This window comes from Scyliorhinus canicula, chromosome 2 (assembly GCF_902713615.1).
Source record: "Scyliorhinus canicula chromosome 2, sScyCan1.1, whole genome shotgun sequence".
Lineage (NCBI taxonomy): Eukaryota > Metazoa > Chordata > Chondrichthyes > Carcharhiniformes > Scyliorhinidae > Scyliorhinus > Scyliorhinus canicula.
Genome location: NC_052147.1, coordinates 205121048 through 205142967, shown reverse-complemented (window position 1 = coordinate 205142967; position 21920 = coordinate 205121048). Strand labels below are relative to the sequence as shown.

Genomic DNA, 21920 nt, shown 5'->3' with positions numbered 1-21920 from the left:
AGTCCCTAAAGACCCCATTTACTTCTGTCCCCTTCTGCACTACATTCCCACCCCTATTCGTCACTCCACCAATTTCCCTAGCCGCATCTCACCTGCGGAGCTGATGCGCCAACATCCTGCTCGCCTTCTCCCCATACTCATATACCGTGCCCTGCGACCTCCTCCACTGTGTCTCCGCCTTTCTGGTGGTCAACAAGTCAAATTTGGCCTGCAAACTGCGCCGTTCCCCCAGCAACCCCTCCTCCGGTGCCTCCGCGTATCTCCTGTCCACATCCAGGAGCTCTCCCACCAGTCTCTCCCTCTCCTTCCTCTCCCTCCTTTCCCTATGGGCCCGGATGGAGATCAGCTCTCCCCGGATCACTGCTTTCAGAGCCTCCCAGACCATCCCCACCCGGACCTCCCCCGTATCATTGGTATCAAGATACCCCTCAATTCTTCCCCGGACCCTCCTACACACCTCCTCGTCAGCCAGCAGCCCCACATCCAGGCGCCAGAGCGGGCACTGGTCCCCCGCCTCCCCCATCTCCAGATCAACCCAGTGCGGAGCATGGTCTGAGATCGCTATGGCCGAATACTCTGCATCCTGCACCTTCGGGATCAATCCCCTGCTCAGGATGAAAAAATCTATTCTGGAATAGACCCTATGGACATGGGAGAAAAAGGAATACTCCCGCGCTCTCGGCCTCCCAAACCTCCAGGGATCCACCCCTCCCATCTGGTCCATAAACCCCCTCAGCACTCTGGCCGCCGCCGGTCTCCTACCCGTCCTTGAACTGGACCGGTCCAGTGGGGGATCCAGCACTGTGTTAAAGTCTCCCCCCATGATCAGGCCCCCTGCCTCCAGGTCCGGAATGCGGCCCAACAAGCGCCTCATGAAGCCGGTATCATCCCAATTCGGGGCATATACATTAACCAGCACCACCTTCTCTCCCTGCAGCCTACCCTTCACCATAATATATCTGCCCTCCTTGTCCGACACCACCTCAGCCGCCTCGAACGCCACCCTCTTCCCCACCAGGATCGCCACCCCCCGGTTCTTCGCGTCCAATCCTGAGTGAAAAACCTGCCCCACCCACCCCTTCCTCAGACGAACCTGGTCCGCCACCTTCAAGTGGGTCTCCTGGAGCATAGCCACGTCCGCCTTCAGCCCCTTCAGATGAGAAAATACCTTGGTTCTCTTAACCGGCCCATTCAGCCCCCTCACGTTCCAGGTAATCAGCCGAATCAGAGAGCAACCTCCCCCTCTCCCCCGCCGGCTAGCCATAGCTTATCGACTGCTCGCCCCAGGCCAGCTCGCCCCACCTGACCCGTTCCCCATGGCGATAACGCCTCTCCTCTACCCCCCCGGCCCACGCCAGCTCCTTCCTGGCCATTCCAGCAGCAACCCGGTATCCCCCCCCACCCCCCCCAGGCTAGGACCCCACCTAGCCGCGACGCACCCTCCATGGTACTTCCGTGAGTCAGCTGACTTCTGCTGACCCGGCAGCTCCTGCCAAAACCCATCTCCTCCCGGCATGGGGTCATCCCCCTCTTGCCACACCTCTTTGGCACCGCTTCAGCGCAGGAAAGAAAACCAGTAGAGGCCACGCCCCCACCTCCATCCCCCCTGCCCCGCAGCGCGGACAACCAGAGGAAAGCCCGCGCTTTCACACTGCCACACCCCACCCTTCCGACGCAGCTCCTCAAAATCCAGTTTCACCCCAACCCCCGGCACCGTACAGAAGAGAACATATAAAGCTTCATACCCCCAACGTTCCCCACATACCCCACACCCATACCCACCCGGAAACAGAGCAAAAAGAAAAGCAGCATAAAAAAAACACGTGTCAAAATTGAAGAACAGCAACAGCGAAAACAGCAACGGCCATAGTGTGTCCCCAGATCCTAGTTCGAGTCCAGTTTCTCCGCCTGTACAAAGGCCCATGCCTCCTCCGGGGACTCGAAATAGTGGTGCCGGTCCTTATATGTCACCCACAGACGCGCAGGCTGCAGCATTCCAAATCTGACCTGCTTGGCATGCAGCACCGCCTTCGTCCGGTTGAACCCGGCCCTCCGCTTTGCCACCTCCGCACTCCAGTCCTGGTAGATTCGTACTACCGAATTCTCCCACTTGCTGCTCCTCTCTTTCTTGGCCCAACGCAGCACACACTCCCGGTCACTAAATCGATGGAACCGCACCAGCACCGCCCGCAGGGGTTCATTTGCCTTAGGCCTCCTGGCCAGCATTCTGTGAGCTCCCTCAAGCTCCAGGGGCAAATGGAAGGACCCCGCTCCCATCAACGAGCTCAACATCGTGGTCACGTACCACGGGAGATCCGCCCCCACCAGCCCCTCCGCCAGGCCCAGGATCCTCAAATTCTTTCGCCTCGTGCGAACGTCCAGCTCCTCCAAGCGGTCTTGCCACTTTTTGTGAAGTGCCTCGTGCAACCCCACTTTCCCCACGAGGACCACGGCCTCCTCCTCCCGCTCAGCGGCCTGCTGCTGCAACTCCCGGATAGACACCTCCTGGGCCGCCTGAGCTCCAAGCAGCTTGTTGGTAGTCGCATTCAGTGAGTCCAGCAACTCAGCCTTCAGCTCCGCAAAACAGCGCAGAAGAGCAGCTTGCTGCTCCTGCGCCCACTTCCACCAGTCCTCAGGTGTTCCGCCGGCCGCCATTTTGTCCTTCTTCCCCCGCTTTTCTTGTGGAGCTGCTGCAGCCTTTTCCTTTGCCCCACTCCGGGTGAGCACCATAAATTATGGGGAATGCTCCTCTAGACACCTTCCCCCACCGGGATTCGTCGAGACAGCGCTGTTTCGGGCCCTCAAATCGGCCCAAAAGTCCTTAAGTAGCGGGAGCTGCGGTGCGGCTTAGCCGCACCTGCAAAGCCGGTTTTCTGACTGCTCCACTCCTAGTCCAGGCCATCCACCGGTGGAGAATCTGAGACGGAGTGTTCCCACACGAGGAAAAGCCCAAACAGCACCACTACGAGCCCTTAAAAGAGCCCCAAAGTCCGAAAATAGTGGGAGCCACTGAACGTGCGGCTTAGCTCCGCATCACCGCTACCGGAAGTCCGTCTCCGCTTCTTCAATGGCCTTGGTGAGATCTTTTCACAGTTCTTCCCCCTGGCGCTAGCATTCAGCTTTCATAAAGGCCCTCAGGTCAGCTTGAGACCTATAAGCTGGCCCTTGCCCCGCTAGCATGCTTGCAGAGGCTTTCGTTTGCTGCTGCTCAGACAAATCTTGCACTGTTTCTGAGGGTCTGATAACCAAGAAACATCCTATTCCTGGGGGAAAATACTCCTTGAACATTCACCCACGCCTTTTCATCGAAATTCCAACCCGTGCTGCCCAAAAAAGAGCTCTTTTCTGCAACCTGAGGCAGGAGCTGCCTCGTGTGTGCTCACTCACTTCATGATGCACACCGGAAGTCAACTGGATAGCTCTTTCAAAGGGCAAGCACAGGCATGATGGGTCAAATGTCTGTGTGCTATAGCATCGCGATTTGATTCAATTCCTTTCTTGTTTCTTTACCCCTATTATATGCTAAAAACTGATGTATCCTAAGATGCATAAAAACCATTTGGCCCATTAAATGTCTCAAAGAACAGGTGCTATTCCTGTACCTTTTTTTTGCCTGCAGATACAGATTTGATTTTATTGCGCAACTGACTTTCAACAATCCTGCAAATTTGTTAACTGACCATACCCAAGTTTAACAGCAAGCCTTTCAAGCATGCTTCACTGCCGAAGCAACTGACTTTTAACAATCCTGCCATGATGTGAATGGAAAAGATTCAACATCACATAGCAATTTGTGAAGCAAAGAAAAAACTAATTTGAACCATCTGTAACAATTCAAATTTCCCAAGGCCTCAGTAACATGTGTTAGAATAGGAGACAAAACTAATTCCGCAGGACACCACAATTGGTATTGCAACTTGCTAACCAACCTTTGAAGATCCCAAAAATCCTTACCAAAATGGGTATCGATTAACAAATATGAACCAGTGTCGCCAAATGTGAACCATGTGGGTGGTCACAATTTTGAAATGAAACCACCAGTAATTTATATTAAATCAATTACTCAATGAATCAATTCTATGAAGATACCTTTAACAATAATTAAACATTTTAATGCCTGTCAAATTCATTATCCTAAGCATCCAATGCAATGAGTTAATCAAATTAATTCTCAGTCACTTTGGCTATGGCATCACCATAAGGATTCTGCTCTCGTTCAGATATGGCACTTTCAGTTTCATAATCATTCCATCCTCAACAAATCATCTTTCTCTCCATCATTGAATGGAATAGTCACAATTTCTTGAATGAGTCGATGACACTTTGTGCATGAATAGCATTCACGGTTTGATGACGAAACTAAACAAAATATTAAGCTGGCCAGCGCACATATTCCCATCTTTGTTAAGGGGTTTTTCACCATCAACTATCCATTCCATTCAGCCCCAATTTAATCTTAAATGGCTAGTTGGGGCACATAGCCAAAGATAGAACCACTCACAGTCCTGGTATAACTGTAATTGAGCTGTTATTTCTTCACAGGCAACTTTTGATCTCACTGGCTATATGGGATCTGAACATATCTCACAGTAATAAGCCACAATTTTTGCATTGGCCACTGGGATGTCTATTCCTCACATTATCAATCCATTACTTCACTCCAGCTTTGTCCATCCAATTTTTGTCATGCACAAAAACACAAGGGAACTTGATTTTAGCACAGCTATTACATTCGAAAATTACCATATGATTTAATTTCACTCCATCAGCTTTGCAAGGTAATACCACTGTGAATCTTGTTTTCTCATGTCCTGTGGTCTTCACAAGTGTTTTTGGCCCTTTCCACTCCAGTTTGATTGCTAGACGTATCAAATTTCATGACTATTCATCCATGTTACTGATGCGGCATAATGGGTACCAGTCTTTTTGTTCACATCTGATGATGAATCGTTGGAAACTGGTAATTTTGGCAAAGAGTTTTGGAATTCCACCAAATACTAGGCATTTTTGTTCCATAAAGCGGCTATCCCAACTTGCTATTACTCCAAATTTGTTGCTGGACTCGGGGTTTGATTTGGTTCACTCAAGTGCATATATATGCATTGCAATTTGGTGATAATGTAACCATTCTGATTATTTTTTGAGGACTCATTTCAATACATGCTTCTCAAGATAAGGCCAGTGGTATATGATCTATGCCCTCATGGAGCACTGGGACTTTGGCATCTTTTGGGTAGATTGCTTCTTCTTGCATTCTTGCACCAGTTTCTCACCAACACAGAATTTCAGGAGAGTTATTTGGCATGTCAGCAAACGTTATGACTTTTAGCTTGAACCCAACTTCATATTTCATTTGTTTTGGTGGTGCACTCATTTCACGCAGTTGTGCGATGAAAAATTAAGGCTGACTACTAATGTACACATGGCAAGTCATGGCTGAAAAACGGAGAGGGCATCAACTTAAAACATCAAGCATGTGCAAGAGTATGAATTTTAGGGCTTGGCCTAAATAGACTTGGCCGCAGCCTACCGGTGCGTGTGGGAGATGAAATGTGCACATCAGCTTGGGAGGGGGGGGGGGGGGGTGCTTTTTTTCAAATGAGAGGGGCAAGGGAAAAACAGAGAAAGTCACCAAATTTGAAAAACCAATCTCTTTTCAACAGATCCTAGACAATTGTGCATGGCTTATCACTACCCCCTCTCTCTTTTGAAAGACACTTTATTTATGGGAGGATGACTAAAACGTTTGAACCATGGAAAAGGCCATTTTTCTGACACTGGTTTTGAATCCCCAACTATCAAGGGAGAAAATCATTTAATAAATATTTTAAAGACACAGTATAAACTCAGCTTGATTCATTTCTTCTACCTGTGGGCAGCACAGTGGTTAGGAATGTTACTTCACAGCGCCAGAGACCCGGGTTCGATATCCGGCTTGCGTCACTGTCTGTGTGGAGACTGCACATTCTCCCCGTGTTTGCGTGGGTTTCCTCCCCGAAGTCATATTCTTTTAAGCTGCTTCTAATAGGCAGCAATTTTATTGTACAATATTACATGGGCCAGTTTAATTTCAGTTGGCTGGACAGCTGGTTTGTGATGCGCAGCAAGCCAACTGTGCCCGTCCCGGCTAAAGTTAATTATAAAGGCCCCCGCCTTCTCAACCTCGCCCGAGGTGTGGTGATCCTCAGGTTAAATCACTACCAGTCAGCTCTCCGTTGTAGTGATATCATGGTTGTGTTGTAATTCACCGACTGACCACTCATTAGTCTAAGAAGTATACAAGTGAATGTTACAGTCAGGTGACCTCAGACTGTCTGGAGAGCTAGAGAGAGGTTGCTTGTGCATGTTAATATTGTTATTCATCTGTTGTTTTGTATATAGTTGACCCACAGTTAACGTTCATAATTTGTTTATAGTTTTAGCTACAAGTGTTCTTGTAACATAAATCAGGCCATCCGACAAGAATATAACATCCGCCTCAAAGGGGAAAGCAGCCCATCACCATCTGGGATTATGGCAACATACTTACTTTTGCTTTTATACAAGGTAACTCAGTTTGGGGAGTGGTGGTGTAACTGAGAAATTACCCCATCTTATGTCCCATTTTACAGGTGACAAAAGATCATCTGAAATGTTAACTCAAGATGCCAGCAAATTTAATGAGTGAGCATTTCAAGCATTTTCTGTTTACTTGAAGTTACTCAAAGCCTGTTTTCCAGACATTTTCAATATGGAACTCATTGAGAGGAGAGAAAAGATTTGACAAGATCTTGCTGGAAAGAGTGCACTTTTGGCTGAGTCCCTTTTCCCTCACCCTTCAGCTCAAAAATGTTTTGTGCCACAATTTTCTGGAAATGTGAGCTGTTATGGTGCAGTAAGGGCAACAGGGCGTCTGGAAGCATAAGTGAACAACAGCAGCAGTGTATCTCCTTAACAAATGAAATTAAAGAATGGAGAAAGAGCAGAACACAGAGGAAGGTGAACTAGAGCCAAATCAGGTACAGAAAATGAAATAAAGAATTAAACAATTGGATTAAAATAGAGACATGAGACAAAACAGAAAACTACTAAAAATTAACAATGATATTTTAAAAGTATTCAATAATTCCTTTTTTTTAATGTTTGTTCATATAAAGAAACACAAAAGCAGAACAACCAAACAACTTTATAAGCAACCAACACCTACAGCTCTCCTATTACCAGCCCCTTTTCACATCCAGCCTTCTCCATTTTGACCCCTTTAGCCTTTTAGCCTCCACTTCCCCCAACCTCCTTAAAGAAATCAATAACCGTCTTCCACCTCCAGGTGAACCCATTCACCAACCCCCCCTCAAGATAAACCCCAAATATCACCAGCTCTGGACGCGGGTCCACCTCCACACCCAGCACCTCGGACATCACGTCCAAGAACCCCTGTCAGAACTGCCTCAATCTTCGACACACCCAGAACATATGGACATGATTAGTGCACCGCCCAGACCTATCCTCTACCCTCTCAAGGAACCTACTTATCCTTACCATCATCATATGCGCACTATGTATTACTTTAAACTGGATGAGGTTTAGCCTCGCACATGACAAGGATGCATTCACCCTCCCCAGAGCCTCTGCCCACGTCTCCCATTCCAGTTCCTCCTCCCAATTACACTTTACATCACCCATCAGGGCTCCCTCCCAATCCATCAACTCCTTATTAGCATCGGACAGCTGGGTGGCACGGTGGTGCAGTGGTTAGTACTGCTGCCTCACGGCACCGAGGACCTGGGTCCGATCCCGGCCGCAGGTCATTGTCCGTGTGGAATATGCACATTCTGCGTGTCTGCGTGGGTCTCACCCCCACAACCCAAAAAGATCGGCAGTGTAGATGGTTTGGCCACACTAAACTGCCCCTTAATTGGAAAAAAAATGAATTGGGTATTTTAAATTTATTTTTAAAAAGACATTGGACACCTTCTCCTCCCCTATTTCATCCTCGACAGCACCTTGTCTTGCAACCACATGGGCGGCAGCCCAGGAAATGACGGCACCTCTCTTTTTTAAGTCTCAGACCTGCAGGTACCTAAAGCCGATCCCCTTGTGCAACTCGTAATCTTCCTCCAGGTCTTCCAACTTTGCCCCCTACAAACAGATTGCCAAATTGCTCAATCCCTGCCTGCTAACACCCCGAAACATCACATCCAGCCACCTCCCACGCAAACCTATGGTTGTCGCAGATCGGCATCCACACCCAAGGCACCCTCCAGCCCCTAATAATTAATCTTCTTAATTATTGACCTTCTTTAGAACGACTTGGGGACGAAGCTTGGGAGGTTCTGAAAACAAGCAGAAACCTTGGCAGCATGGTCATTTTTACTGTCTGCACCCACCCTGCCAACTATAGCACATCCCACCTCTTGAGATCTGCTTTCATCTGCTCCACCAGTCGAGTCGGGTTCAACTTGTGCAGCTGTGCCCAGCACCACATCACCTGGATACCCAAGTATCGAAAACTCGCCTCACCACCCTAAACGGCAACTCCCCTAAATTCCTTTCCTACCCTCTCACTCTTCCCCATATTTAACTTGTATCCCGCAAACCGGCCAAATGTAAGATCCCCATGATGCCTCTGATACTGCTCAAGGGGTCTAAAATACACAGCAACAGATCATCCGCAATGTGACCCTGTGCTCAACACCTCTCCTCTCCCCCCCCCCCCCCCCATCCCCCCACTCAATCCCTCTCCAGTCCCTCATTGCCCCAAGTGCCCTTGCCAGCGGCTCTATCGCCAAAGCCAAGAGCAACAGAAAAAGCGGGCATCTCTCCATCGTCTCACGATGCTGCCCTAAGTACCCCAAACTCACTCGGTTTGTCCGCAAGCTCGCGAACGGTGCCTTTTAAAGCAACCAGACCAAATCCACACACTCCTGTCCGGACCGCCAAAACACCTCCAGCAGACATTCCCACTCCACCTGATCAAACGCCTTCCCCGCTTCCACTACCTCCAACCCTTGCCCCCCCACCCCCAAAGGCAGCATGATTACATTAAGCCATCTCCTCACATACGCTGACAACCACCGCCCCTTCACAAAACCCACCTGATCTTCGCCCATCAGCCCCTGGTTGCAGTCCTCGATTCACAAGGCCAACACCTTCGCCAACAGCTTGCCGTCTAGGTTCAGTAGTGATACCGGGCGGTACACTGCTCCAGATTTTATCCATCCTTTAATATCAGGGAGATGGAAGCCTGCGACAATGTAGCGGGGAGATCCCCCTTTCCCTTACTTCATTATACACCCTCACAGAATCGCAGAATTTACAGTGCAGAAGTAGGCCATTTGACACATCGAGTCTGCACCAGCCCTTGGAAAGAACACCATATTTAAGCCCACACCTCCAACCTATCTGCATAACCCCACCCAACTGTTTTGGACACTAAGGGGCAAATTAGCATGGCCAATCTACCGAAGCTGCACATCTGTGGGTTGTGGGAGGAAACCCATGCAGACATGGGGAGAAAGTGCAAACTCCAAACAGGCAGTCATCTGATGCAGTGAATTGAACCCAGGAGCTGTGAGGCAGCAGTGCTAACTAACCACTGTGCCATCGTGCCTCACTGCCTAACCAGCAGTAGCCCCAGGTTCCCCCCAAACTTTTTATAAAACTGCACCAGGAACCCATCCGGCCCCGGGGCCTTCCCTGCCTGCATCACCCCATACTCTCCATCACCTCCCTCAGCCCGATTGGAGCCCCCAGTCCCTGAACCAGCCCCTCCTTAACTTGGGAAACTGCAACCCGTCCAAAAACCAATCCCCCCCGCCCCCAGCCTTCGGGCTCCAATAATAACATGCAGGATGAGACTGAAACATTTAGATTGTTTAAATTCTGTCCGAAAAACAAATTAGCTATCATATAATCAGTAGTGCAAAAAGAGCCCATTTCACACATCGAGTCTGCACCAATCCTGTACCCTACCCATGCCTGCACCCTAACCAGTAACCCCACATAACTGTTTGGACACGAAGAGGCAATTTAGAATAGCCAATCCACCAAACCTGCACATCTATGGAATGTGGGAGGAAACCGGAGAAAGCCCACGCAGACACAGGGAGAACATGCAAACTTCACATAGGCAGACACCAGAGGTCGGAATCAAACCTGGGTGCCTGGCGCTCTGAGGCAGAGCTAACCACTGTGCCACCCTATCATTAACAGCTCTGTGCTCTAATTGCCAGACTTATATTTCTGTGGCACATTTAATGGGCAATTAATGTGCGAGCTTCCCTGCTGTTTTTAAGAACTTGCTGAGATAAGGGCAAAATGTCATTTGTGTGAAGCAAACAAAGTGGCTCAAATCAGCCAGCAACATCTGGAGATTAGCAACTCAAGCCGTATTTCTTAATTCCGCAAATTTGCTGCTTATTTGCACATTAAAACTGCGTGCACATGGGGCAGCACGGTGGTGCAGTGGTCAGCACTGCTGCCTCACGGTGCCGAGGGTTAAATCACTGCCCTGGGTCACTGTCCATGAGAGTTTGCACATTCTCCCCATGTCTACATGGATCTCACCCTCACAATCCAAAAAAATGTGATTGGAGGTGAACTGGCCATGCTAAGTTGCCCCTTAATTGGAAAAAAGAATTTGATACTCTAAATTCCTTTTTAAAAACTGCATGCACATTAAGATTCCATATTTTCTTTTTTTAAATAAATTTAGAGTACCCAATTATTCTTTTTCCAATCAAGGGGCAATTTAGCGTGGCCGATTCACCTACCCTGTACATCTTTGGGTTGTGGGGATGAGACCCACGCAGACACGGGGAGAATGTGCAAACTCCACATGGACAGTGACCCAGGGCCAGGAATGAACCCGGATCCTCAGCGCCGTGAGGCAGCAGTGTGCCACTGTGCCGGCTCAAGATTCCATATTTTCAGAAAGGTGCAGCCCATGTATGTCACTAAGCATAAATCCTTTCTGAAGTAAAGGAAGGTTTGTTAAAAAGTTTTTGGAAGCCTATTCAAATTCATCACCCAGTTTGTATCTACAAGATGCAGTGTAGCAACTTATCAAGGTTCCTTCGACAGCCCATCTAAACATGTGATGTCTACCACTTAGAAGGGAATGGGGCAGTGGATGCTTGGGAACAACATCACGTGCAAGTTTTCCTCTGAAACATTACATCATCGCATCACTATCGCTGAGTCAAAGTGCCAGAGTCCTTTCCTAATAGCACTCCGGGTGGACTCCGGCAGCTATGGCCAATTAGGCATGGATGATAAAGGCTGACCTTGCCAGCAACACTTAGACCCCAAGAACAAGGAAAAAAACAAATTATTTTCAAAAATACTAACTATAATAAATGAAGACACATTTTGGCTTTTCCTTGAAAAGTAAATAATTTGAACATAATCAATTCAATTGACAATCAAATGCGAGATGGCACCTCTTTCTATCACACAATCTTATTTAAAAAATTAAACTTCTTAAACTATATCTCACTATTATTTAAATTAGCCCATCAGCCTTTCTTTCAATTCTAAAACGCAACAAACCAAAAAGTGCTGAAGTCTAAAAAGAAACCTTCCAACAAGGGGAGCTTAACTAAATTCCACTGACATACCCACGTTTAGACTATAGCAGTCAGAGCTTTGGCAATAATGTCAATTCCAAGCCCAGGTTTATGGAAGGGGTTGAGACTTACATTGTGAACTCATTGTATGATGACACAAAAGTCAATGCTATTGATAGGTTTAATTATTTAACTTTGCAATGTGTAGGGCAGCATGATAGCGCATTGGTTAGCACTGCTGCCAACGGCACTGAGGACCCAGGTTTGATCCCGGCCCTGGGTCACCGTCAGTGTCACTGGAGTTTGCACATTCTCCCAGTGTCTGCGTGGGTCTCACCCCCACAACCCAAAGATGTGCAGGGTAGATGAATTGGCCACACTAAATTGCCCCTTAATTTGGAAACAAAATGTCATTTTTTCCATAAATTTAGAGTATCCTTCCGCACTGTGATTCTATGATTCTCAGATTTTTATTTCTCTGAGAATTTGAGCTGAAGGAAAAACACGTGCGATGGTCATAACTGGATTTTAGTCTGTCTTTTGGCACTTTCATAGTAGCCAGATTTTTGTGATAAGTAAACTAGTTTTAAAATTAATAATTAGATTAACGTTTGATCAGAAAATATGTTGCCAACAGCCATCTTAGATATCAGTTCACAACCAGTTGATTAAAAACCGATTGCTGAAAAAAGGTTTCACAGAAATAATGACAGTTTGGTTGACAAATCTCAAAACTGATCTACAAAATTCACATCTTATCAAAACTCACTAGGAATTTGAATGTAGGAAGCCATATACAATCCTGGTGGTTGAACTGTTTCAAAATCACATCAACCACAAGCAAAATGGTGAGCATTTGACCAAGAGACATGGTAGAGTTCTGTCTTGAATCCGAGGCAGACAAGATAAACAGCATTCTGCGTTCCTGCTATGCAAGGAAACAACTTGTGCACATAAAATGATAGCATAGGACATCTGCTGTCAGAGAGAACTGCTCTATGCCTGTGTCCGATTCCAAGGAGCATCTTCAGTAGAAAATGAAGACTCACTCATGCCTGTAAACAATTTGGTTTGACGATTAGCATCGGGAAGACAAATGTCATGGATCAGGACAATTGCCATCAGTATTGATGTGACACTGGAGGCTGCCGATAGCTTCACATATCTAGGCTTCACAATTAACAAAAATGTCACTTGAAATTAACATACTATTTACTCAATTTGCAATGTGTATGTCCAAGTTGAGTAAATAGTATGGAACAACAGAAATCTGATGGAAAACAAGAAAATGAGAGTTTTCTAGCTTGTGCACTTCAGTGCGCTCCTCCACAGTCGTCAGAACTGAACATCCTGTGCTAAATAGGAAAAAAAGACTAAATAGTTTCCATCTTCACTGTCTCAAACATATCTTCGGCATCTCTTAGTAAAAAAGGTTACTAGCTGAGAGGTTCTTGAGTACACTAATTCTGTCAGCATATACCAACGTTTTGGGTGGCTTGGTCATTTTCATCCAATGAATTAGCCGTACATCCAAAGACCATCTGTACAGTGAACTGGCCACTCGATCACGACTGGCAGATGTCCATTCCTCCACTACAAGGACACCTGTAAGTGAGATATGTAGTTGGCAGATGTCGGCGCAACTAGAAGCCCGTCGCCAATGGCCAGGGCCTCTGGAAGCCGACTTCTACGTGGGACATCAAAAAAGCCTAGAAGAAATGGAAAGTTCTACCAGCCAAGAAAACAGAAACAAGAATATCCTGCATCTTTTTGACCCAGGTATTCATCGACAGCAAGGGTGAGGCTTCCTGAGCCATACCAGGTGATGCTTTACACATCAAGATATAAACCATTACCTTTCATGACAAGCTGCCTGTGAAGTGGCTAATAGAGGTAATTATTGGGATGTAAAACAGCAACCACCTTTTTGTGAACCATAACAAACATTCTTGAACAGGATTCCATCAACAAACACTCTCCACTCCACTCCACTCCACTCCACTCCACTCCACTCCACTCCACTCCACTCCACTCCCCCCCCTCCCCCCCCCCCCCCCCGGCTAGCACCGCTGTATGTAAACCACTCCTCCCCCCTTAAACTCTAGCAGTGACCAATTCTTCGAAATACACTATGAGCAGTCACCATCTTCGATAAAACACCTCAATCGACCCTCTCAAGGTGTATTTGACCTTCGAGGTGCACAAACTCCATCAAATCAGCGAGCCATGTCGAAGCCTTTGGCAGTGCCGCCATAATCCAGCCCAATAAGATACGCCAACGAAGCAACGGTCAGGACATCCGCTCCTGCTCCCGTCCACAATTCCGGCACATCAGAGATCCCAAACATTGCCACCAGTGGCAGGGCTCCAACATCCATTCAGGATCGCTGAAATCACAAAAAGGACCCCCAAAACTCCACCAGCTTGGGACACTACCAGAACTTGTATGTGTGATGTGTGGGCCCCCTTGAACAACACTCGCACCCATCTTCCATCCCTTCAAAAAAAAAGCAGCTCATTTTCGTTTTAGTGAGGTGAGCTCGGAAAACTATCTTTTGCTGAATGAGGCTCAGCCTCACGCAAGATGATGTCGCATTCACCCTCAACACCTCACACCATACCCCTTCCTCTAGTATCAGTCCCAACTCCTCCATCCGTTTTGCCTTCATCCCCTCAACCGAACCCAATTCTTCCCCCCGCTACAAGCTGGTACATCCCGGACATACTACCTGCATCGATAAGGAGCCCAACAAGGTGGGCAGCTGAACCACCAGAAAGGCCGATGTCACCCTTACCAATGCTCCCAAGTTCGTCTCCCTAACAGACTCCGATTCAATCCCTATCCAGAGGGTTCCCCCCAGGTTCCTGTACCACCCCAATATTTTCTCTGCATTAGCCGCTCAAGAGTAATGCAACAAATTTGGCAGTTCGAAGCCCCCTGCCTGTCTCTCCCTTTGAAGCAACCCCCTTCAAATCCTCGGGACCTTGCCCGCTCAGAAAAATCTGGTAATAAGTCGGTCTACCTCTTGAAAAAATGATTCGGGCAGAAATATCGGGAGGCATTGGAACACAAATAGGAATCTAGGCAATATATTCATTCCACCTGACTGAACTTGATCCGCTAGCAAAAGCGGGAGGCTGTCCCACCTCTGCAGGTGTGCCTTGACCCTCCCACCAACCTGGAATAATTCAGCTTCCGTAGCCGTCCCCACTCTCCCACCACCAGTACCCCCAAATACAGGAAGCTGGTCCCTGCCAATTTAAACAGCAACCCTCAGTCTAGTGTCGGGGCTGTTTAGCACAGGGCAAAATCGCTGGATTTGAAAGCAGACCAAGGCAGGCCAGCAGCACGGTTCAATTCCTGTACCAGCCTCCCCGAAGAGGCGCCGGAATGTGGCGCCTAGTGAAGTTCAGGTTGCTCTCTGAATCATGTAAAGAGATCATGCAAATCATGCAACAACATGTCAGATCTGGCACCAAAGGTAGACCTCAGTAAAGCATTTGATGAAGTTTCCCATGGCAGGTTGATGGAAAAAGTGAAGTCGTATGGGGTTCAGGGTGTACTAGCTAGATGGATAAAGAACTGGCTGGGCAACAGGAGACAGAGTAGTGGCGGAAGGGAGTGTCTCAAAATGGAGAAAGGTGACTAGTGGTGTTCCACAGGGATCCGTGCTCGGACCACTGTTGTTTGTGACATACATAAATGATCTGGAGGACGGTATAAGTGATCTGATGAGCAAGTTTGCAGATGATACTAAGATTGGTGGAGTTGCAGATAGCGAGGCGGACTGTCAGAGAATACAGCAAAATATGGATAGATTGGAGAGTTGGGCAGAGAAATGGCAGATGGAGTTCAATCCAGGCAAATGCGAGGTGATGCATTTTGGAAGATCTAACTCAAGAGCAGACTATATGGTCAATGGAAGAGTCCTAGGGAAAATTGATGTAGAGAGATCTGGGAGTTCAGGTCCATTGTACCCTGAAGGTGGCAATGCAGGTCAATAAAAGTGGTCAAGAAGGCATACAGCATGCTTGCCTTCATCGGACGGGGTATTGAGTACAAGAGTCGGCAGGTCATGTTACAGTTGTATCGGACTTTGGTTAGGCCACATTTGGAATACTGCGTGCAGTTCTGGTCGCCACATTACCAGAAGGATGTGGATGCTTTAGAGAGGGTGCAGAGGAGGTTCACCAGGATGTTGCCTGGTATGGAGGGTGCTAGCTATGAAGAAAGGTTGAGTAGATTAGGATTGTTTTCATTGGAAAGGCGGAGGTTGATTGAGGTGTACAAAATTATGAGAGGTATGGACAGGGTGGATAGCAACAAGCTTTTTCCAAGAGTGGGGGTGTCAATTACAAGGGGTCACGATTTCAAGGTGAGAGGGGAAAAGGTTAAGGGAGATGTGCGTGGAAAGTTTTTTACGCAGAGGGTGGTGGGTGCCTGGAATGCTTTGCCAGCGGAGGTGGTAGAGGCGGGTACGATAGCATCATTTAAGATGCATCTGGACAGATATATGAACGGGTGGGGAACAAAGAGAAGTAGACCTTGGGAAAATAGGCGACAGGTTTAGATAAAGGATCTGGATCGGTGCAGGCTGGGAGGGCCAAAGGGCCTGTTCCTGTGCTGTAATTTTCTTTGTTCTTGTTCTCTATTTCTTTTATCTATACACCAGAATATTTATATACACTTTTGTTAAGCTCTCGAGTCATTTCTTGCAGAAACAAGTTTTCAATTTAAATTGAAGTTAGGGGAGAGGATATTTTTTGCCAATCTAATCTCTTTCTAGTCAGTGATTCGGGAATTAAGGAAAAGAGGGTTGTTTACCCTTCCAAATATTATTCAGGTTCTCCTCCTCTTTCCATATTTTTAACTGAAGAAAATCAAGACACCTACCTTGATTGGAGCCGTCGAGAAATGAACCTTTCTGCATAAATTCTGTTCTTCATCAGAAAGTCCAGATATTTCCTCATAATCGTCATCAAGGGTATAGTTAATCTCTTCAATCAAGTATTCATCATCAAACGTGCTTTCATTTTCTTCTTGAAAAGATTCCTCAATGTCTTTGTCATCTACAAATGCAGCATTCTCTATCCCACAAACCGCTGAGCCCAAAAATAACATTCCACTAACTCCATCTTCCTCTTCAATGTTCTCAACATCCTCATATTCCTCCTCTTCTATACTGTCATCGGATTTGTTCATCATTTCTTCAAATGTCTGATCATCATCTTCTTTGCTGTTGAATTTTTCTTGAGTCTGCACAGCCTCATGGCTAATGCTCCGAGACTTCTCTTCCCTCTCAACAAAAACATCATCCAATTCATTTTCACTCTCTGAAGATTCATTCTGAACTTCCACCAACTCTGCCCGAACTACTCCTAGCTTGTTTGCACCTTCATCTGGAACATGGCTGTCTAGTTCACTGTTGGATGCACTGCTGCTTGCAGGAACCGTCTTGTGACAAGATGGTTCAGAGAAACCAAGAGAACTTTCAGGTGACCTAAAATTGTTGCTACAGATCTGTATTTCTGCCTCTTTCTGATCTTCACCTTGTTGTGGTGTATTTACTGAAATCGAAGATGGATTCTCATCATCTCCTGCAGGGGACGTACTCTTACTAATAAATGCAGTACTGGGCGGCATTTGGTGCTCTCCAGAAATCCGATACTCAGTTGCAGGGGTCTTTGTTGTGTTGTCTTTGTTTGTTTCATCACTGTCACTATCCGCTAGAAAGCTTTCTAATCGTCTAGAAATTGGGCCAGCATTTAGAGACGAGCGAGGTTGGTGCTTTAAATCGCCGGCGGCTTTCAGATTACTCCGATCTCTCAAATCGCTGTTAGACAGAGCAGAGGTACTGGAGTCGCTCTTAACTTTTCTTGCTCCACTTTCTGAAGACGATGAGCCGCTCCTTCGACTCTCGGATGAAACACTACTTGCTGAAACTTTGATCTCGTTTTTATGAGGGTCTTTATCCAACACCTTTTCCTCAATTTGACGCTCAAAAAGTTTTCTTGTTTCTGAGAATTTTTCAGCCATGCTCGTTTTGTCCAAATCCACATCTTCATTATTCGTTTTATCTGCACTGGGTGTTTTTTGATATGACTTATGAGCATTATTATAGGCAACTCCACTCGATTGCTTTGGTGGACAACCCGGATTCAAATCAGACTTGTTAGTTTCATTAATTTCATCTGGTGTGCTTCCCATTTGTAGCAACATATTTTTTATTGTATGCACACGATTGCCGAAATGCCTTCCTCTCATCTCTTCCCTGTGGCCAGTTTCTCGGTTCGTTTTTTGGGCACCCATTTTAGAAATGTTTTCCTGTTTGCTTCCATCAAAAGTACACCTCAAAGCCTGAAAATCCGCCTTGTATGCATTCCGGTGGGGCGAGGCGCTCCGGAACGTCCTCTCACCTTTACCTTCGGCTTTCATCATGTTAGATCAAATGTTCTTGGGCGACAGCGATATGATGGAAATTGTTGGCAAAGTTTGTCTGCCCGTCCCCCCCGGAGGTTACCATCGGCTCCTTCGCCCCCCACAGACACACAAACGCCACAACGGTTTAAGAGACGACTTGGGCACGAGAAGCCGCTCCGTCGGCTGCAGCCTCGGCGGTTACTTCAGGGACTCGAAGCTCTCCATCTGCAGAAAGGGAAAATTCGGGAAGGATTAGCAACTGAAGGCTGGGAAGTTCAGGACAGGGCGGCCCGATTCCGTGTAGACATTCCTAAAACTCAACGGCGCCCTGTCCCGACAAGAGACAGCGCCTCCCCTCTCTCCCGCCCAACCCAGCCGAGCCGAGCAATGCGGCCAATCACACCCCCACCCCGGTGCCACTGCCGGGATCGGGCTTGTGCACAAACTTTACCTCGTCCAGAAGCCCAACTCCCGTCACCGCTTCAGAAAATAAGCAAAACAAAAAAGTCTCTTCCAGCAACTTTCAAGAGGCAAAAAAAAAACTTTAATCTCCCCCCAATTCCCCACAACGCGTCCAACAAGTCTCCGTACCGGGAGTTAGTCTGCACTTTCCAGCCGAGGCCATTCCGACACCTACTCTCTAACTCCGGACCATCGCCATTACCGCTTCCTCCTCCCCGCTCTCGAGCAGAGCCCGGCCCCCCGCGCGCGCCTGCCTCGGCCACGCGCCTGCGCCACAGAGCTCGACAACTCACAGGGGCCCCTCCCGGAGCTCCACCCTCCCGGAGCTCCGCGCCCGGGACACGGAGCTCGGCAACTCAATAGGGACCCTTCCACCTCCCGGAGCTCCGCGCCCGGGACACGGAGCTCGGCAACTCAATAGGGACCCTTCCACCTCCCGGAGCTCCGCGTCCGAGACTTGGCACTCACATTAGCTCCGCAGTTTCCCAAGATTAACGAGAAATAACAAACCAGTGAAACACCCACCCACGAATTTATGAAGACGGAACTATACTGATTCGCCGCCTTCACTTTTCATACTGTCTGGCTGTTCTTGAATAAGTTTTTTTGCCAACAGTTCCTTAAAGGGCTGCATTCCCTCCCCACCCCATCAAGTATTTTGATTTTTCCCCGAAAATTTAGATTCAAAGTAATTTCACTTTTCCCAGTTAGTCAGGTTCGGTATGCATTTATCATGTTTTTTGTTTTGCAACCAAGCTAAAACTTACTTATAAATTTGCGAGGCATATTTGTTTTTCTAATTTTGTTTGCAACATGTCGGTCTTTTCCTTATAATGTGCTCAGAGCCAGAGACGTAATCTGTTAAAAGCACCAATGGAATTGTACAGGTTTTCCACAGTGTAACAGGGAGGAGCAGTAACACTAAAATACTCCCAAGGGTTTAGTGTAGACTAAATATTACCCTGAGATTCCCACTGTCAAAATTCCTCTTAAAAAGTATTCAAATAGGAGGAAATTAGATGAACAAAATGTTTTCGCTTTCTTTTGTCAGTCTTGGGCATTTTTAAAGGAGCTTGCTTAAAGGAAGAAGGATGACAACTATCTCAGTTTTATTCTTTAAAGTGTTATACGCGTGAACCGGGGGGGGGGGGGGGAAGCTAAACTAGCGCATAGTCAAAAAAAAGATGATTATAGTAACACCTTTTGGCGTTGTCATGTTCATTGCTGCAATGTACTGTATAGGCATTTGGCACTATGGGTGGCAAATGAATGCACTAGCGTGTTGTTCAATGCCGCATTTCTCTGGTAACAATGCCCTTGGATATACAGTGCTTCCTCTTGTGGTTAACCATACCACACGATAGATTTAAACTGCAAAGTGACTACTTGCATAGATGTGTTGATAACATTTGAATAGTTCAAAGAACTATTTGCTCACCGTAAACGCTGACGTGCAGACACATTAGGTGCTGAAATAACTGGTTTAAGTTGATATTATAATAATCGTAGCAGGTTTTGCCATTAGAATAACGAGGTCAATCATGCGTGAAATCTGTGCAGTTTGTGCCGATACCTTAAAATTTCCGTGAGATTTGGATGAGACGGATCTAATTCGATAGATCTGCCATTGGGTATTCGATGGCACCTCCCTTGTGTGCATTGACCCAATTGTAAAAGCTACGAGATATTTAAAGGCAGAACATGTTGGAAACGCTCAGCGGGTCAGGGAGTAACTTTGGAGAGAAAAGGCACTTCGGGTACGATATGGATCTGAGGCAGTCTGACCCTATAGCCTGTTAAATACATAGTCTTTTTAATGTACACAAAATCAGCTATGAAGCATGGCAATTGCCGGAAATGTGAAGAATAGTCAAAATATAATTGCAAATCATCCTAACTGGGTCACTACTAATTTCACAAATATAAAACCCGTCATCCCAGTTCTTATTTTATGTGTCTTGTTCATTGGAGAGAGAACTATAAATAGACAGATTTGGTTTTAATTATAATTGCTCTGGGATCAGAGGAAGCGGAGTCCTAAAACAGCCTGGCATGACAAACCCCAATAAATGTGTCTTAATGTCTGTATCCGATTCCTAATCTTAAAATGCAAAGTTATATTGTAATACTTAAGATATCTAAAGAGATTATTAATAGGATACAAGTACACTGCCACATTGGTGTCACTGCTAAGAGCTTTAAATTCACAGAAGTTGACAATATCCAAGTTTGTGATATCTATCTTGGGCTTGACAGCATGGAGTTTAGTGACAATGTACTGACAGGCTTGTGCACTTTTCAAAACATTAGCAGAGTTTTTTTTATAAAATTACCAGAAAGCCCACATTCCCATTCGTTCAAACTTTCTCAGCTGGAAATGGATCTCTCCCGGTTGCAAGATCGTGATTCCAACCAGATAATATAAATCAGGCAGTGCTGACTGAAAATCAATTCCAGAGTAGGCAGTCTGAGACTAGGCACACTGCATGGGCACAGCCTGTGCCATAACAACAATAGAGCAGAATGTTGAAGTGGAAATCAACTGACATCATAGAATCATAGAATTTACAGTGCAGAAGGGGGCCATTCAGCCCATCGGGTCTGCACCAGCTCTTGGAAAGAGGACCCTACCCAAGGTCAACACCTCCACCCTATCCCCAGAACCCAGTAACCCCACCCAACACTAAGGGCAATTTTGGACACTAAGGGCAATTTATCATGGCCAATCCACCTAACCTGCACATCTTTGGACTGTGGGAGGAAACCGGAGCAGCTGGAGGAAACCCACGCACACACGGGGAGGATGTGCAGACTCCGCACAGACAGTGATCCAAGCCGGAATCGAACCTGGGACCCTGGAGCTGTGAAGCAATTGTGCTATCCAGAATGCTGAGAATGAAAGGTTTGAACCTGACATTCTGAGTAGAAAATATGGGCTTTTCACCAGTGCTATGCAGGTCTGCTATACGCATGATTGGAGTTCCTATGAACTCCACCTTTGTTTCATATCCCTTGGCACCCTGCCTAATAATAACCTTTGCTGTTAGTCTTAAATTTAAATTTACCCAGCAACTGCAGCCTTTGGGGGGGGGGGGGGGGGAGAGTTCCAGATTTCTGCTCCCCTTGTGTGAGAAAGCATGGCCTGATTTCACTCCTGAATGCTCATGCTCCAATTTTACAATTATGTCTTTCTGGACTTTCCCACTCCAGAGTAATGTTTTTTTGTATTTACCCTATTGAATCCCTTAACTATTTTAAATTCCTTTATTTGGTCACCCTTCTGAACTGATGCTAGACTGAGAGATTCACAGAGATGCAACACTGGGTGAAATTTAAGCAAATCATAGCTAGATAAGTAATTGAAAGACAGACATAGATGAGAAGAAGTAACAGAGACAGGGAACACTATATGTAACTCAAGTATAGAAACATAGGGCACAATTCTCGGAAAGGTATTTAAGTGTGGTAGTGAGCGGGAATTGCCACGATCT

At 46.7% G+C, this 21920-nt stretch overlaps 1 protein-coding gene across 1 annotated transcript in view; it reads right to left on the bottom strand.

Annotated features, from left to right (window-relative positions):
* Nucleotides 1-18684, bottom strand: part of LOC119961901 (neurabin-1-like) — a 182302-nt gene extending 163618 nt beyond the window's left edge. The window contains 2 exon segments of the mRNA XM_038789410.1: nt 16441-18192; nt 18559-18684. Of these exon segments, the coding sequence (XP_038645338.1) occupies nt 16441-17985 (1545 nt within the window). The 5' untranslated portion in view covers nt 17986-18192; nt 18559-18684.
* Between the last annotated feature and the right edge of the window lie 3236 nt (nt 18685-21920).